The sequence below is a fragment of the Pteronotus mesoamericanus genome, unplaced genomic scaffold (genome assembly GCF_021234165.1).
Source record: "Pteronotus mesoamericanus isolate MK-2021 breed Mesoamerican mustached bat unplaced genomic scaffold, CSHL_Meso_final contig_56, whole genome shotgun sequence".
Lineage (NCBI taxonomy): Eukaryota > Metazoa > Chordata > Mammalia > Chiroptera > Mormoopidae > Pteronotus > Pteronotus mesoamericanus.
In genome coordinates, this window is record NW_026555201.1 from 6495123 (window position 1) to 6514595 (window position 19473).

The window sequence follows — 19473 nt, forward strand, 5'->3', positions numbered from 1 at the left end:
ATTCTAAAAGTATATAAGATTTCAGGGGAGGGTTGGGTGGTTGGTTTTTTTTTTAACCCTTGGCCAGTATGACCCCTAGGGGTTTCATGGATGGGTTTCAGGGGTGTATAAATTTCCTAAAATTGTATCCTACATTGTGCACATATCTCCCTCTTTTTCTCCCTCCTTACTCCTCTCTCTAAAAATATTTTTTTTTAAATAGTGAAAATTAATTGTGCACATATATCTTTTTCTGGGGTTAATTCCAGAATAGATTTTAAACATTTTCCTTACATCATAGAATAAAGGTACTAAACTAAGTTGACAGTTAATTGTAAAACTAGATCTGTGGAATATAAAACTTGGATAACAATGTTTTTAAAAATGGATGAGTGAAAGCTGAGTGTTTTGTTGATAAGTTCCCCTGTACTGTGGGGGAGATAATTACACCTATTGCAATAGTACTAATTGTCCAAAGTATACTAATAAATAGCATAGCATAGTGGTCAAGAGCACAGGCTCAGGATCCTGATTAAGTAAATTCAAGTAACAGTTCTGCCAGTAACTGGTTTTGGAACCTTAGGCAAATTAACTTCTCCCTCCACAGTTTCCCCATCTGCAAACTAGGAGAAATAGTGGTAACTACCTCATAACTAAAAACTTAGGAAGTTCTAAACATGAAAAGAGCTTATTATAGTGCCTGCACATGAGGGCTTGATATTAGCTATGGTTACTGTGCTATTAATGCTGCGTATGTAAAGGAGACACATGCTCCTTTCCCCCTGGCTCTTTAAAGTCCTTCAAAAGAGTCAGAAGTGTTCAGAGCTAAGAGAAATCAAGACAAGGAAATTAAGAGTGAAATAGAAATTAAACTTCATGTTATGTAATCATACATAATTTCTGTCTTCATTTCCTGAAGTTGCCCAGAGCACTTAAGGAGTGGCACAGCAATTAGGAAACAGTTCCATCATGAATTACCTTATTTGTACTTAGTTCCAAAAGCAAGCACCCAAATAATTGTCACAAGGGTGAATCTCAACTGTTAACAGGTTAGATAACATTGAGGCAAAAAACAAAACAAAACAAAACAAAAACCTTAGGGACGTGTGACTTGACTATGTAACCACCAGGGCTTTATGATGCCTTGTTTAGGTCTGTGCCTCCCAAGTTAATTAAATCTTAAATGCTCACTCGGTTCACAAAGTGGCTTGACCTTTAAGAAAACACTGGTATTTCAATGTGTATCAATTATTTTGTGGAAAATATGTAAATAAATGCCTTGGGCTCAGCTAATCACTTATATAAACTTGGAGCTGTGGGCTTTACTGTTACAAGGAACTTGAACAGAACCTTGGCGTTTGACATGGGGAAAACTGGTTGGAATTTTAATCAGTGAATAGATTGTTGTTAGAATCATTCCATCACTTAAACATTGTTTAAGTCTAATAAAGTAACTTCCTTTGTAACAATGCGTTACAGTGAGCTTTTGTTATCGCCATTGTGCATATAACAGACTTAACTAAAGGACAAAACAACAGAAAAACTTGTTAAAAGTTCATCATTTGGCAGGGCAGGGAGAGCTGGAACAGCAACCTCTGGTCTATTCCATTCGAAAGCCTCTACTCCTAACCACCCTGCCTTTTCCCATTTCATTGCCGGTTGCTGTAGTTCTCCTCTGGGAGGCTCTAGCTCAGCAGCAGTCTATGACATCTTATGTTGAGAAGGCTGCAGTCCTGCCCGTGGGCAAAAGAAATCACTCTAAGTAGCTGCCTGAGATCTTGGTGGCACGAATATTGTTGGACCTGATTTTAATCTTTAATCTCTCCAATCGTGTCATTTTCCAAAATAGCGCTCAGAAGAGGGAATTGAGTGAGCTTATCTACATTAAGACTTTTACGGGTTCATTATTCATAAAGTATAATCTAGCTCCACTGCAGCTAACGTGGGCTTTAAAACATACAAATCTGTCCCGTCGGACTATGACATTCCCCAGAGATAGCCCTCCGTGCCCAGCATTTAGCACGCCTGTGATTTGATCGCTAAAACGAGTTCCACTGTCTTTCCCACTATCGCCTCACTCCGCACTTTGGCTCGCCGGGACTGGGCGGGACTTGGAGTTGCGAGTAGCTGAACCATTGTGTTCAATGCGCCAGGGCTCCCTAGCTTCACCCTCATAGTAAGGGAGGCTGCGGGAGAGTGGGGAGGGTCTGGCAGAGAGGGTGTAGACCAGGTCCAACTCCGGACACACTTCTCCCTTCCCGGATCCTGGCTATAGAGCAGAGGCGAGCCCAAGGCCGCGGGAGCTTGGAGGCGGAGGCCGAGGCCGAGGCCGGGGCCGGGGCCAGACCCTTGGGCGTGCGCACGCGCACCCGCACAAACGTGCGCCGGCCGTCGGTCACGTGGCTCCCGGACAGGGCTCGGGAAGCCGGAAGTGTCCTGGAGCGCGCAACGAGGCCGCGGGAGCCGGCTGGCGGTGGTGCGGTGGCTACCCGGCGCGGTGAGTGGTGGCAGATTGGGGGTGGAGGGTTGCAAGTCGCGTGGGGCAGGAGCAGCCGAGCCCTGCACGGGCCGCGCGGGATGTTCCCTGCCCCTGTGGAAAACTGGGATGCTGAGTCAGCGGGGGCGGGGCGAGCGACCCCTGGATCCCCTCGAGACCCGAGGCCGTGCCCTCCTGGCACTCTGGGTGAGCGGACACCCCGCCTTCCCGGTGTCTGGGGCGTCCGAGGCCGGGTGGGATGTTCTCGCGGGCCGCTTCCCCTCCACTTCGACTCCCGGCCCTCTGACCGGGCCCTCCCGGGTCCAGAGACGTTGGGCACGAAGAAAAGAGATGTTGGCGACCGAGTCTGGGCCTTGGCCGCCTGGGAGAGACGCTGTGCCCCTTTTCCTGGCAGTTAGATTGGCTGGTTTGGACCCCCAATTTACGAGTTGACAAAATCGGCAGTTTTTATTTATTCTTAATTGATTTTAGAGAGGTGGGGAGAAACATGGATTCCTTGTTCCATTTGTTTATGCATCCGTTGATTGCTTTTGTTTTGTCTGACCGGGATCAACCCCGCAGCCTTGGCTGTGGGGAGGATGCTCCGACCAGCTAAGTACCCGGTCAGGGCAAGATCTCAATTTTTAAGTAGACTGATTTTTTTTTTCCAGATTAAAAAGGCGTTTCATTAAGGTTTTAGTGATGATAACCAGAGGGGGGTGGCTTATTGGAGGCTAGAAGGTGAAGACGTTTTTACTATATACACATGCAATGGATAATACTAGTTCCCAAAACATTTCTTATCGGGAAATGGCTCGTAGTTTTTCTTTCCAATCCGCTTCCCAGGTATTTTCAGTAAGCGGCCTCAAAGCAAGTTCTACCCCGTAATTGTCAAACGCATAACCAAAGACAGACCTTTTCCACTTAAGAACGCTGAATATAATATCTGTTTAACAAATGATTCACGTATTAGCAGTGTTTGGAAATCCGGGAAGTTTTTCAATCTGAGTATTCATTTATGAACAAATGGTAAGTTTCGTTTTGAAGAGTATAAGGAAGTAGACTTGGGGCAGGATCAGCAGTAACATACTTGTTGAGTGCCTGCCTCTACTGTGTCAAAATTTTGGAAGATTTATATAGCAAGCACCCTGTGCATGTGCTGAGTCATGTTTTAGCATGCTGTTATTGGGGGTTTAGGGGAGAGTTTCAAAAGACATTTCCCCAGATCATTGTAAAACTATAGGTTTATATCTGCATACAGAGCACAGGTATCTTAGCTGGTAAATGTGTTTTGTACTAGTCAGTAGATACAAATGGGTCCCTATGATAACTATTTACCACTTACAGTCATCGCAGACAACGGAGTTAATTAGGGAAGGTTTACTGACAAATATTTGAGAAGCTAACAGTTATTACCTCAGTAGCTGACAACTGTGTATTTCTTATTTGTGAAAAGGAAAGCTTATTTTTATTGCTTATTTCCAATAAATTACTGTATGAATTTCCTTGTCTGAATTAGATGGCTGGTAAAATTACATAAACATATCTTAGTATGTCAAAGATTGCCGAAATTTAGACCCCTGGCCATTCTTTAAATTCCTGATTCTATTTGGAATACTGACAACCTAGTGATGAATTAATGTAAACAGTAACTTACTACAGAGGAATATTAAGCTCTGTTTTGATCCGACATTACAGCGGGTTTAAGGTGGCTTGATGAGACCAGTGTTTATGCTATTTAGCATATCTCATGTTTATTCCAACATAGAGCTCAAATATTTTTAGTCTTATATAGCTTTTCTGTATTAAAGGGCAGTATTAAATGGAGTGATGCTTCTTTAAAAAATGGACTTTACTTTTTAGAGCAGCTTTAAGTTCTCAGCAAAATTGAGCAGAAGGAACCGAGATTTTCCATATACTTCCTGCCCCAACACATGCATAGCTTCCCCTTGCTTATTTTTAAGACTTAGTTATATACATTTGGCATGTCTATATTTATATACTTAGAGGTTGGAGAAACTGTCCTCAAATTAATTTCAGAAGTGTTAGTACTCTTTCAGGAATAATCATTCTTTGCACCTTCCCATTGTGATTGTCAGGCTCTTACAGATGAAATTTGAAGCTATGGAAGTGTTTTGCAGGGGGCAGGGGCAGCGGTTCTCATTAGTGTTGCCCTGCCCTTGGAGGAAGCAAAGTAATTTATACTAAATTATATTATATTCTACATTATTACTTTATTCTGAAACACTGTAAATATAATTCATCATTGATTAATTTTTCAAAACATATGAAGAGGTAGCCAATATCACTGTCAATGACAAAGATAAAATTAGGAAGGAGGTAGATGTTTCTTTCAGCCTTTTGATAAATAAATAAAGTTCAGTATATAAGATATCTTTGGTTAATGTTATTCAGAGCCCACACAGCATTTAACATAGCTAGAAACTTAGATTTTTTTTACTTTGGACTTTTATATACCTCAATTGGGCTATAAAAATAATGGATGATCTTACTTGAGACTAAAGGTAACTAACGTTGGTTTCTAAAATGTATTAGTCCCTTAAAACAAACATGCAAATTTTTTCTTTTGTCTTAGTGTAACAAAGAGGATCACCTCACCAGCCGAGATGCAGAGCACTTCTAATCATCTGTGGCTTTTATCTGACATTTTAGGCCAAGGAGCTACTGCAAATGTCTTTCGTGGAAGACATAAGGTTGGTACAGAGAAAACCAAAGGCTTTTAATAATTTTATATGTACTCTTCTGATACTCACACTTAGAGTAAAATATGAGACTTGGTGTTTTTTATATACACTCTAAAGAGTAACTATTTGTGGTTTTTTAAAGGTATCGCTATGTCAGATGCAGTGCTATCTACTCAGTGGTGACAGAAAAAACAGGAGTTTGGTTGAAAAAAGGGACTAGGGAAGATGTGTTGTGCCTTTTGATTCTTTCCCCAACCTAGCCCTCCTATGGTTGGTTTTGAGTGATCTCACTAACAAAAGTGCAGTGTGGCAGGTATATGGGACGGGGTATTAGGGGGAGGCAGATCTTTAGTTTGGAGGGGAACCCACTGATGTTCCAATATGCTGTACTAAGGCTTCATGCCCCCCTGGTAAAACAGCATTCTACAAGGTATATTGTAGTAAAATGACATTATCAACAAGGAGCCCAGGTTTAAAAGGCTCTATCTTTGTATGAAGTAATTAGAAGTTGTTGGTGGAAGTGAGAATGAAATAGAAGGGCTAATCCCAGAGGCACTTGAAGAAGGGGAAAATAAAACCTGTCTGATTCTGTATTGGAAAATAAAATTAAAGATAATTAGAATAATTTAAAAGGAAGACATTTAAGATAATGGAGTTAAAAATCCTTTCATAATACAAATAATCATTGACTTTTTTTTAGCACTATGAATTCATTTTGAGTAAACGATGTTTAGAGCCTCCTAAATTCTTATTCTTAAAAACAGGAGCATTAAGCATTTTAGTAAGGAGGAGTGTCCTCATTTTCATGTAGCCTTGAGATTATCAGTCGGTCAGTTCTGTCAGTGATGGAGAGATAAACATTCAAATTCAAAAGGCTGTTTCCTCTCCTGGGAAGAGAATATGACTAAACACAGCCTTTGTGGCTCATAGAGAGTGAATCACAAGTGTCGTAGGGACACTTAGCTTTTTTACCCCCTGATTCCAGAATCATCCACAGGTTCTGGGTTCTGGATCAAGGTCATTGTGGTCTCTGGTTCCTTGATGAAATTCACTGTGGCCAAATGTAGATATTTCTGTCCCAGGAATTGTTTTTGTTTTTTTGACTTGTGCCAAAAAGAGAAAAGTGTCAGCAGAGGATTTAGTGCTGAGAATACACCTGACTGTCTTCCTGTGAGCCAAATTAACATAACCAACTTGAATATCCGATTGATATGTTAGACACTTTGCTGGACTTAGTGACTATAGATACAAATAATGTGCATTTCCTGCCCACCAAGAGTTCCAGGATTAGTAGCAAGGTGGCATTGGAAGGGACATAAATGGGAAACTGATAAAGTGATAGAGATTGCTTGGCACTAGAAAATATTTCTTATATTCCAGTCCTTTTTCCTTACTTAGATGAGATACTCAGTGTCCTTCATATAAGTGCCTACACACAGTAGGCATTCTGTAAATGCTAAATGAAAGAATGAATGGATGAGAACAGATTAGACTAACCTAAGACAACCTGAAGTAGTTCTTCAAAGGAAACAGAAATGTACTTTATCCACTGTAGTTTGAAAGCCTGTAGTTTGAAAACCTAAAGTAAGGATTTGAGAGGCATAAGAATTAGCTGAAAAGGTCGCTAAGGGCCAGTTTACTATTCAGTCCCTAATAATCTCACCAGGGTTTTAAGAAACCATGTTTGTTCTTGTGATGTCAATTTCAAGGGTTTAGTACTATACCCCCAAAATTCTGCCTGTCCTTAATAATTGTTTCAGGATTTTAACCATATTATTCTAGCTAAACTCAAATGTTACTGCTTAGAATGATCAGGTCCCTGAATTTACTATTTATTGGGCAAGCTATATTACCTTCCTAATTTGTCTCTCTTTCATCAGGTTGCCTTTAGCCACTAATGTGTATAGACGGGTATATGTATGTGTGATAACCATGGTGAAGTTAAAGGGAAGAGAGTTACAGGAAGGATGTGTCAATCTGCACATGTATATACAACAGATCTTGAATACTGTGGTTTTTGTTCAAGATCACTATGTTACAGTGTTGATGAAATGCTACAGGAATTTACCTAACTGTTGTGTATAACAATTAGCCTATGGTAAAATTGGTTTGATTATACATTGTTTCACTTCAAGTCACAGAATCATTGATGTTAAACGAGAACTTACTGTGTATATATATATACATGTACATATCTATTTGCATATGTTTTGACTTAGGGACAGTGCATGATGTATGCAGTTGAATAAAGGGAAAATGGTATATTCTCACACATATTCCAGTAATCTCACAGGTATAATGTAGACTACAAAAATTTGGAAAATACTGGCTTTGATCATAGTGGGTACATTGCAACATCATATTAATTTTCCCTACTCATGCCTCTGGTAGAATTCTCCTAATCTTAGACTAAATTTAAGACAAGTATCCTCAAAAAAATCTCTTTGTTGCAGCAATTTTCAGCTGGTGTTCCACATGAATTTTTAAAACATGCAGTAGCTGACTATATGGTCAGGGGCACTGACTTTTCCCTCAGATTGTCAAATGAAAAAATTACAATAGCCAACCCAACAATAGCTGTCCAGTTTGAATGAATCAAAATTATACCTATTTTTATTTTGTCAGATTGGCAAAAAATATATTTTTTGGTGTGATGCAGAATTTTAGTAATTAGTTTCTGTGTCAAATGAAAAGGGTTGAAAAGAACTGCTTTTTTGGATGTGGATTTGGTAATACCCTTACCTTGGCTTAACAAATGGAAAAACAGTGAAATTGACCTGCATGTATTTCAGTTGTTCCATTTTCATATTGCCTGAAAATGGTCAGTGGCCCTTCTTCCTCTGGAAAGAACATGCATACGTGTATTTGGTGGGGTGGAGGGAGAGAAGGAGGCGTCGTCACATCACTAGATGGTGGTCGCGAGGAAGTGATCTTGAAGAGTAAGACTGTGAAGGAGTTAAACGGTTCTAAGAAAAAAATCATGAACTTCTGAGGTGAGGGGAGGAAAGCAATGGCTGTAAGTGAAGAATCTGTGTAGAAAACTGTAGAGAGGGCGTCAAAGCAGGAACAGCCCAGAGGTCCCAACAGAGAGAGAGAGAGCTGTGAAGTACCTTTAGGCAGGGGGTGCTTGAACCCCGAGGTCAAAGAGGAAATGATCCTTCCACTTGCTCCAGGGAATTTCAACCTTTGATTGTGGGGAAAGTAATATTAAACTCAAAGAATCTGGACTAACCACCAAGGAGAGGCTTCCAAATTAGAATGAGTGGAAGGAGGTGGGAGCGTTTGGCAGAAAGCCTTAAAGTAAGGTTAATGTGAAGAATTGGAGGACGTAATGTTTCCTGAAATTCAGCATGTATTTTGTACCTCTAAGATTCCCTCCCAACAAGAGCCGTGCATTGTAGTTGTGTGTGTGATCTACTACAGTGTGCCATAAGAATGAGTGGGGGTGGGACAGGCCTGAAAAGGAAACGTCTTTGATCTTCTAGAGATGGTCTGTGAAGCAACAGTCTTCCCTGCCCACAGGTGAAGTTGTAGAAGGCTAACCCGAGGCAGCAGTGGTGCAGTCCTACTTTACTGACTGCTACTCTCCAACTCCCGCTGCCACATGCACATCATATACTTTATGGCAGCTAGGGAATATTTCTTAAAAGTTAATTGTATTATTTTAAGGTTGTTACTAAAAATTCCTATGTGGATTATAGTCTTCAGTCTCTCTTTTCCTGGTTTCATTAGTTTAAAATTATTAGGCCCTGGAGAAACTCTTGTGAGTTTCACTTTCTATTTCCTATCTGAAGTGTACTCTCACATTTGCTACTAGCAGAGCTCTTATTTTCTGACCTGTAAATGCCTATCTTTGCCACGTGTATCATAATGGAAGCTTTATAATATGGAAGAAAATAATCTGTTCTGCATTCCAAAGCATACAATTCGAAAGAAATGTAGAACAGTTGATTGACTTATTTTAGCTTTAAAAAACATCAGGAGCCCTAGTAAAAATTACCTTTGCTTAAAAATATTCAGGTGTGCTATAGCTAGTTCTGTTGTTGTTTTTTATGCTATTACAGTCGTCCCAATTATTCCCTTCGCCCCCCTCCACCTAGCACCCCTCCCCTTGGCAGTCCCCACACCATATCTGTGTTCAAGGATATGTTCTTTGGCTAATCCCTTCGCCTTCTCTCAACTAGTCCCCACCTTCCCTCTCCCCTCTTAAAACTGTCGGTCTGTTCTGTGTTTCTGTGCCTCTGATTCTGCTATAGCTAGTTATACTGGTACCTTTTTATCTTCTTTATAATATTACAAATAAATAAAACCTTTCTCTTTCTCTCTTTTTTTTTTTTTAGAAAACTGGTGACTTATTTGCTATCAAAGTATTTAATAACATAAGCTTCTTGCGTCCAGTAGATGTTCAAATGAGAGAATTTGAAGTGTTAAAAAAACTCAATCACAAAAATATTGTCAAATTATTTGCTATTGAAGAGGAGGTAAGTAGTCAAGTTTTAGTTAATATTGTCATGTTTATTGTCATAATTTAGGAGAAATAATCTAACCTTTATAAACGTGGGGTTTTTTTAAATGGTGAAAATTAGAACTCATACAATTAAATATTCTAGTCTCAAAGCTTGTTGAATAGCTATAACAATGGAAATGAATTATGGAATCAGAAAAAGAAGTATAAAAAGTAAAAATATTGAATATGGTTACCAGTATTACTAAAAAAAAGAAAGAACGAAAGAAACTAAATTAAGTTAAATTGACATAATTCTAAAAGGAACAAGGAGAAAGTCAAACAATAGAAAGGCAGCCTTGTAAAAGAATAAAATCTTAGGAATCCGAGGATTAATATGAGAAGTCCATTTGTAAGAGACAGAATTGATTTTAGGGGGAAACAGTGAAAACAGGATATTATTAGGATAATTATCCAGAAATAATAGAAATAGAAATCTATTTTAATCTCTTTACACAAGAGTAGTCAATCAAATCACATCTTTTGAAAAACAACTTGGCAGTTTATACTCCTTATAGTAGTCATTTTACTTTTAGTGATTACTTTTTAAAAAGTAATTAGAAACATAAATTACAGTTTTATGCACAAAACTGTTCATTGCTGCCCTGTTTATAATTTTTAAGATGGTTTAATAGGTTAGAATGTGTGATGGATAGTTACCTAGAGTTAGCTACAGTCAAGGTTAAGAGCATAGCCCTCCAGACTACCAAGTCTGTTTAAGACTTCTGACACTAGATGAAAGGACTTTGGCCAACTGCGCAGTCGGTGAGAACTGTGCCCAGACAACTATGCTCATTCAGACATGAGCTGCAAGGTCAGGAGTCCCCGGAACTACCTTCACTTCAGATCAGCTGTTTACAAACTTGGGGCTCCCCATGGCTATCCTCAGATTTGATAATTCGTGACTGTTGAATGACTCACAGAACTCAGGAAAGCACTGTATTTACAATTTAAGTTTTATTATAGCAAAAGATTACAAATTAGAACTAGCCAAAAAGACCCATAGGGTGGTATATGGGAGGACTCCAAATATGAATCTTCTTTGTCCTCAGAAACACATTACCCGCCTGGAATTGACAGTGTGCACAGAATATTGCCAACTTTGGAAGCTCATCTTAACCTTTTATGTCCAGAATTTTTACTGGGGCTCAATCACATTCTGCCTGCATGGTTGACCTTTTCTCCTCAGCCCTTCCCAGAGGTTCAGGCTGATACCGTTAGTCTCCATTTCCCCTGGAAGTTGGAATAGATATGCATGACCCCCCCACCATTAAACCCCCACCATTAATCACATTGCTAGACTGTCATGTGGTCAAAGTCCCCAAAGACAACTTGTAACAGACAGGACATTCCAGAGGCCTAGTGAATAGCCAAAGGCAAAGACCAGATCTGTTCTGGGTACAATTATTCACTACACATTAGTTAAGCAGTAATGAAGAAAAAGATATTTACCAAAATTTTAATCACCTGGGAACATGCTTATATAGTTATGTAAGAAAATCAGACCTAAAATACACATACAATATGATCTTTTTTTATTTTTTAAATCCTCACCTGAGGATATGTTTCTTGATTCTAGAGAGGAAGGGGTAGAGAGGGAGCGAAACATCAGTGTGACGGAGAAACATCAATTGGTTGCCTCCCTGACTAGGGGATCGAACCCATAACCATCTGGTATACAAAACAACGCTCCAACCAACTGAGCCACCCAGCTAATATGATTTTGGTATATACAGTATGATATACAAATAGTGTTAGCCATCTATAATGTGATTTGATACATAGATAAAAGACTGAAAGAAAATAGACAAAATATTAATATAACAGTCTCTGGGTGATAGAATTATAGGTATGTCCCAAGTTGTCAACCATCAGCATGTATTATTTCATTATTTAAAAGCAAGTTGTTTTAAAATTTCTCTCTTGATATAGAGAACATTTTGACATTTGCCAGTTGAGAGGGCAGTTGAGGAAATGGCTTAAAAAAGTGAAAGGAATTAAGAAGTACAAATTAGGAGTAACAGAATAGTCAGAGATGTAACATACAGCATATAACTGTTATGTCAGATGAGTACTAGATTTATCAGGGTTATCACTTCATAAATTATATAAAAGTCTAATCACTGAGTTGTACACCTGAACTAAATATTGTATGTCAACTGTAATTTAAAAATAAAAAAAAATTATTTTATAATGAATAAATAAAATTATTTCTCTTTTAACTACTCAATAGTGGAAAAATTAAAAATATTGTATTTGAAACACAGACCAAGGAGTCTGACACATGCACATGTCAGGGGCTTGTACAAAGGCCATGTCGGCCACCCACCCAACCCGTCTTGAAAAATATTTTCTAAAAGTGTGTTGGAGAGATGTAGGAAAAATTTATAAAAGAAAAAAAGGATTAAAAATTGAAAGTGAATACTGAATTTCAAGACTCATTTTCACATTTTCAAGTGTCTGAAATGGCATGTATCTTATAATCAATGTGTATATGTAATTGGGTAATACTTTTTCCTTATAAAGCTGTTGTTAAATTGATGTCCCTTATAATTAATGGTACGTTAAAATCAAGGTTTAAAACAAATCAGCAGCTCAAATGTAAATGAGCAGACTAGAACTTTCCTCCAAGAAGAACAACTTAGCTTTCCTGCCACCTGTTTGTTTTCAGGTCTAGAAGTTCATTTCTTGAGGTCCTTCATCAGTATTCCTCAGGAGAAAAACTTCAAGTTATCTAAGAGATTTATTAGAAGAGCTAATATCTAAATGTACTATTATATATTAGAAATTAAAAATAATTTTTAAAGAATATTCTAATATTGTGGCAATAATTTACTAATTCATATTTAACCAGCTTTCACTGTGGCTTGATTGTCTTCCAAAACAAATCCAGTTTCAATAGAAATTTAGAAGATGTTAATTCTTACATGTGTACAGTCAACAAATATCTAATAAATCCCAGGTAAAGCAATTCAAAGTGCTTTCATCATTATAGCAAATCCCACACTTAAATGAAACCAGATAAATACTGTCATATAATAAAAACTTATTATCTATATTGTGTCCCAATCAGTGATTTATTTTTTCCAGACAACAACAAGACATAAAGTACTTATTATGGAATTTTGTCCGTGCGGGAGTTTATACACTGTTTTAGAAGAACCATCTAATGCCTATGGACTACCAGAGTCTGAATTTTTAATTGTTTTGCGAGATGTGGGTATGTTTGTTTATTTCTATGACTTTATGTATATTTGTGTATATAATTTAATGACACATGAATTTTTTAAAGTAATTATTTGCACTCAAAACCAAAGATCTTTATGCCATGCTTTCTTAGATATGACAACAAAACCACAGTCTAAAAAGAAAAAAAATAGGTAAACTGGACTTCATCAAGAGAAATATTCACATTATATGTGATAAGGAATTTTTATCCTAACAGCTCAACAATAAAGAGTCAAATAATACAATTTAAAAATGTGCAAAGGATTCGATGGACATTTTTCCAAAGATTGTATATACAAAAGGCGGATAGCACATATAAAGAAACTAAAGATCATTAGTCATTAGGGAGATGAAAATCAAAACAACAAAGAGATACCACTTCAAATCCATTAAGATGGCTAAAATCGAAAAGACAACATAAAACAAGTGCTGGTGAGGATGTGGAGAAATCAGGCCCCTCACAAACTGCTGGTGGGATTGTAGAATGGAACAGTCCAGCAGTTCCTTGAAAAGTTGAACATAGATTTACCATGTGACTACAATTCCATTGCTAAGTATTTACCTAAAAGAATTAAAAGTATTCCCACACTAATACTTGTATACCAGCTTTTATAAAAGCCAAAAAATGGAAACAGCCCTGGTGTCTACCTGCTGGTGAATAGATAAACAAAATGTGGTATATCTATACAATGGAATATTAGTTCATAAAGGGAAATGCAGTAGTGATACATGCTATAATATAATGCACCATGAAAAATTATGCTAAGTGAAGGAAGCCAGACACAGAAGAATACAATATGTATATGATTTTATTTATATGAAGTGTCCAGAATAGGCAAATCCATAGAGACAGAAAGCATTAGCGGTTGCCAGGGGGTTGAAGGGAGGGTAGAGTTGGGAGCAACTGCTTATGGTTTTGGGATTTCTTTTTGGCATAATAAGAATGTTCTGAAATCAGTGGTGATGATTGTATGCTCTGTTACTGTGACTGTATTAAAACCATTGAATTATATACTTTAAAAGGATGAATTTTATGATGTGTGAATTTTATTCTCAATAGAGCTATTTTTTTTTAAATATGGCAATCAAAAGGAATAATATCTTGTTAGAAAGAAATGAATTAATATTTGAGGAATGGGAAAAGCCCAGTGAGAAAGAAGATATAAGGTCAGTAGGAATTCTTGAACTTGAGAAAAACAGTGTGGAGACCATTTAGGTGAAGATAAAATGAGAAAGAAATATTAATATATGTTACAGCCTGTTTAGTCAAATAGTAGTTGTAGGTCATTGATGCGTTCCTAAGTGCACTGGTATCCCTGAGTTTTCATAATTAAATGTGGATACCCTTAAATTTACTTACATATGTTGTATTTGGATATCCGTCTATCAAATGTCAAATATTTCAAACTGTCACCCAGTGACACTGCTTGTCAGCCAAAACAGCTTAATTTCAGCAGTGTTGGCACCTTTATCCTTAAAAAAAAAAAAGTTTTTAGAAAAGCATATGAGAAATACATTTTTATGGATACAAGTGTTACATTTTGCGCCTCTTTTTCTTACATTTTTACTATTTTATGTAGTAAGTCCAGTTTACTTTTTTGTGGAATTTTTTTCCCCAAGGTAAAGAAATGTGAAACTAGTAAAAGATCAGTATCATTCTTAGGAATCTCTGTTCTTTTGTTTTTTTCTAATTTATTGGGGTAACTTGTTAATAACATTAAATAAGTTTCAGCTGTACAATTCTGTAGGGTATCACATGTATATTGCTTGTGGGCTCACCACCCAGTCTTGTCTCCTTTTGTCACCATATATTTAACCCTCTTTACCTTCTTTATGCTTTGTTTACCTCCCTTCCCCTTTGGTACCTGTGTCTATAAGTTTGTTCATTAACTTCTGCTTTATATCCCACCTATGAGTGAAATCATAAGGTTCTTGTTCTTTTCCATTTGACTTATTTCACTTAGCATGGCATACTCAAGATTCATCCATGTCGTCACAAGTGGCAATATTTCATCATTATTTATGCCTGAGTAATATTCCATTGTACACATGAGGTCTATCTGGAAAAAGTCCAGCCATTGTTAATATAAGGACAGTTTGCATGACATCAGTGTAACCTGGCAGTCACGGAAAATGGACTGGAAAGTGCATGTGTGAACAATGACAATGTCACTGCACTAGTCAGTTAGGGTGGGAGACACAATTGAGTGAGCCTGTGTACTGTGTGGCTGTCACGTTCAAAATGACTGAGTGAATAGAGCAGCGAATCTGCATCAAATTTTGCGTTAAGCTTGAACACTCCTCCACGGAAACTTTTTGGATGATTCAGAAAGCTACAGCTATGGTCATCTGGTGATTGGCAGCTTCATCACCGCAGTGCGCTTCCTCATGCATCATGTTTCTTTCCTTTTTTTTTTTTTTTTTTTTTTTTGCAAAACATCAAATTGCCCAGGTGACTCAGCCCCCTTACAGCCCAGATCTGGTGCCCTGCAACTATTGGCTTTTCCCAAAACTGAAATGACCTCTGAAAGAGAAGAGATTTCAGACCATCAATTAGATTCAGGAAAATTGGTCAGGGCAGCTGATGGCAGTTGGAAGAACTGTGTGAGGTCCCAAGGTGCCTACTTTGAAGGAGACTGAGGCATCATTGTCCTATGTACAGTGTTTCTTGTATCTTTGTCAGTAAATGTCTCTTTTTCATATTACATGGCTGGATACCTTCTGGACAGACCTCATGTGTACCACTGCTTCTTTATCCAATCATCCATCAAAGGACACTTGGGTTGTTTCCATGTCTTGGCTATGGGGACTAATGCTGCCATGAACATAAGGGTACATATATCCTTATGAAAAAGTGTTCTCAAATATTGGGGGTACATACCCAGAAGAGGGATTGCTAGGTCATAAGGTAGCTCTTTTAATTTTTTGAGGAACCTTTATACTGTTTTCCATAGTGGCTATATAATTTATATTCCCACGAGTAGTGTGTGAGGGTTTCCTTTTGTCTACATTCTTTCCAATACTTACTATTTCTTATTGATAATAGCCATTCTGACAGGTGTGAGGTGGCATCTCATTGTGGTTTTGAATTGCATTTCCCTTATAACTAAGGAAGTTAAGCATCTTTTCATAGATCTGTTGGCCATTTGTATGTCTTTTTAAGAAAAGTATCTGTTCAGGTCTTTGCCCATTTTTTAATTGAATTGTTTTTTGGTTAAGTTTTATGAGTTATTTATATATTTTGGATTACAGTGCCTTATTCGAGGTGTTGTTTGCAAATAATCTTCTCCCATTCTGTTGGGTGTCTTTTTGTTTGTTGATTCCTTTTTTTTTTTTTCTTTTTTTTTTTGCAGTGTAGGGAATTTTTATTCATAAATGTAGGCGAATTGTCCACATGTATGTAAGCAACAATAACTCAGGAAGTCATATGCTTAAGACCATTTTTTTTCCATTTTCCTGATAGTGCCTACGGGAGATTGGACTCTTCCTTAAACCGGATTGATCCTTACCATTCTAAAGCTTTTTATGACTCAAACAGGAGATATAAAATATTAATAGCATCTATTCTTTGATTAAAATGACTTGGGGCTAACTTGTGAAAAAACTATATTGAGTGAATATGAATGAATTATATCAATGAATTTGACATGCACAGACACTTACATTATTATGTCCTTTGTTTTATATTTATTGTTGAAGTGGGTGGAATGAATCATCTCCGAGAGAATGGTATAGTACACCGTGATATCAAGCCAGGAAATATCATGCGTGTTATAGGGGAAGATGGACAGTCTGTGTACAAACTCACAGATTTTGGTGCAGCTAGAGAATTAGAAGATGATGAGCAGTTTGTTTCTTTGTATGGCACAGAAGAATATTTGGTAAGTCATCCATCACTAATAATGTTATTTAAAGAAGCTGGATATTTTGTAAATATGGGTAATTGGTCATCAAGTTAACCATACAATGTGTTATATAATTATTATGACAAAAATTAAATGTTCTATGAATATGGGGTATAATGAGGGAATTATTAATAGATACTTGTTTCTAAGGGGTTTGCCATTTTCCTGTTTCAAAAATTTTATAAGTTTTATAACACTCTTAAATTCTTTGATTTTACTAAAGCTGTGGATCTTCAGTAAAAGAAAAAGCTATCTCTTCATTCCAGAAGCATCTAAGTGGTTAAGGCTCTCTTTTTTGGATCAGAATAGCTAATATATTATAAGCTTATTATAATCATGTTCCCTGTGGAACAAAATTCATTAGAGTTCTCATACAGAAGATTCTATTCAGGGACACTAGTTATTGAAAGACAGGACCATTTTTAGAAACACACATAAAAAATGAAATGCCTTTGAAAAGATCTAACATGAAATTCTTTTAGAAAGCTACAAAAGCTCTGTGGTTGAAACGGTTTATACTAAGTGTGTTTGTGTGGAGTTAAATGTTGGAACACTTAAGAAAATACTCTTGCCCTGACCACTGTGGCTTAGTTGGTTGGGTGTCATCCCACAAAGCAAAAAAGTCATCGACTGAGTCCTGGTCAGGGCACATGCCCAAGTTGTGGGTTCAGTCCCCAGACTGGTTACATACAAGAGGCAACCAGTAGATGTTTCTCACATCATTGTTTCTCTTCCTCTCTTTCTCCCTCCCTTCCCCTCTCTCTAAAAATAAACAAAATATTTTTTAAAAAAGAAAATATTCTTAAAGTACATTTAACACAATCAGGAAGTTTATAATATATATTATTGTAGTTATCACTAATTGTTCATGGCTCTGAATTTTTGTCTTAAAAGCCTTAGATTCTGTGACTCTTTTACAGTTGGATTCTGCTGTCATAATTTTATTATAAGGATAAAGTCTAGCCTGGCTGGTGTGGCTCTGGATTGAGTGCTGGCATGTGAACCAAAGGGTCACTGGTTCAGTTCCCAGTCAGGGTACATGCCTGGGTTGCGGTTCATGTCCCCAGTACGGGGTGCACGAGAGGCAACCATACATTGGTGTTTCTCTCCCTCTCTCTCTCCCTCCTTTCCCTCTCTCTAAAAATAAAATCTTTTAAAAAATAAATAAATAAAATCTAGCTGACCGTATAGTTCTTATTCTGATTATCCTAAGTCTGGTATGAATGAGGGTGTCTTAAGTCATTCTCCTATCAATATATAACCCCAAATTAATTTGTAGTTGTATTTTGATAACCTTTTAATAAGAACACCTAAAACGGATTATAGTTATTCAGCAAATATTTATGGAGTGCCTACTAGATACCAGACACGTGATTCCTGCCCTTATGGAACCCTTATTCTAGTAGGGAAAATAGATAGTTACTAAGTGTATAAACAGGTAAATAAGATAAATTTAGATCATTGAAGCTGTGAGAAGACAGTAGGGTAATAAGATAAAAGTGATTAGCAGAAGGAAGATAGTTAAGGAGAGCCTCTCTTCAATCCTAAATGAAGTGACACTTAAGTGGTAAAAAGAAGCGAGCCATAGATTTGGGAGAAGAGCATTATAAGCAGAGGGAACAGCAACTGCAAAGGCCTTGAAACAGGAATGACCCTGGATATTTGAGATACAGAAAGGATAGCAGTTTGGCTGAAATTTAGTGAGTGGAGGGGTAGGTGGTAGGAGTTGGAATTGGAGAAGTAAGCAGAGGCCTGCTAGATCATATAGGCTAGTAGTTTCAGCCCTGTTTGGTCACCCCTTTTTACAGTAAATGTTTTGAAATGTTCCCTTTAGTATCTTGAAATGAAGTTCTTAAATAGTATAATCAACCTGCATACCTAAGAATAGCATAATATCTTAATATAAAGGAAAATATAGTAAAACATAGGTATTTAATATATAGAGGTTTAGGAACCATTTCAATTGCCAAACATTATCAGAAGCTTGCACCTATATGTAATATCATTTCCAACTAAAGTGCAGTGATAACTTGCATATTGTATTACTGAGTGACACACCACAAATGGTGGTGGTGTCACTGACGTGATTTTAAAAAGTAGTGAATAATTCTTTGTAGTTTTTAACTAAATTGATTTACACATAGCTGCATTCTTGCAGCTACAAAGTACTTTATATGTAAAATGGATTTAGATCATTATGAACAGACGTGTTATCTCCTGTTATCTAGCAAGATATTCAGAAGTCATGCAGGATGTGAGCAGCTTTTTCAGAACTGTCCCTTACTGGGCAGGATGTTTCCCATCTCTGGTCTCTGCAAACTAAATACCTGTAGCCCTTCCCAGCTACTGTAATGACCAAGACAAACAAACAGTGGTCCTGTACCAGCCTTCTTCAGGCTGATTTCCCATTTCATCTATTAATTTTTCATGTATCCCCCAAGAACCACAGTTTAGCTTTTGCCTCTAACAGACTTAAAATGGAAAGAACAAAACATTAAATACATGAACTGTACTCCAGGATGGAATTTTACTCTAATTTTTTTCCTATTTCAGATTATGCACAGCCTTGTTTCCACATACAGTACACCAGAAGTTATAAAATGAGATAAATAATAGCCTGAGGCTCAATAATTTTAGAAATATTTCCATATTTAAATGAAGACCTCTCCTTTTGGA

The 19473-nt window shown here is 37.3% G+C and overlaps 1 protein-coding gene across 1 annotated transcript in view; it reads left to right on the top strand.

The window, feature by feature from the left end:
- The first annotated feature begins 2366 nt into the window (after positions 1-2366).
- Positions 2367-19473, top strand: part of TBK1 (TANK binding kinase 1) — a 47556-nt gene continuing 30449 nt past the window's right edge. Inside the window, exons 1-5 of the mRNA XM_054580042.1 lie at positions 2367-2476; positions 5052-5169; positions 9501-9641; positions 12755-12884; positions 16592-16773. Of these exons, the coding sequence (XP_054436017.1) occupies positions 5083-5169; positions 9501-9641; positions 12755-12884; positions 16592-16773 (540 nt within the window). The 5' untranslated portion in view covers positions 2367-2476; positions 5052-5082. The remainder of the gene's footprint in view (positions 2477-5051; positions 5170-9500; positions 9642-12754; positions 12885-16591; positions 16774-19473) is intronic.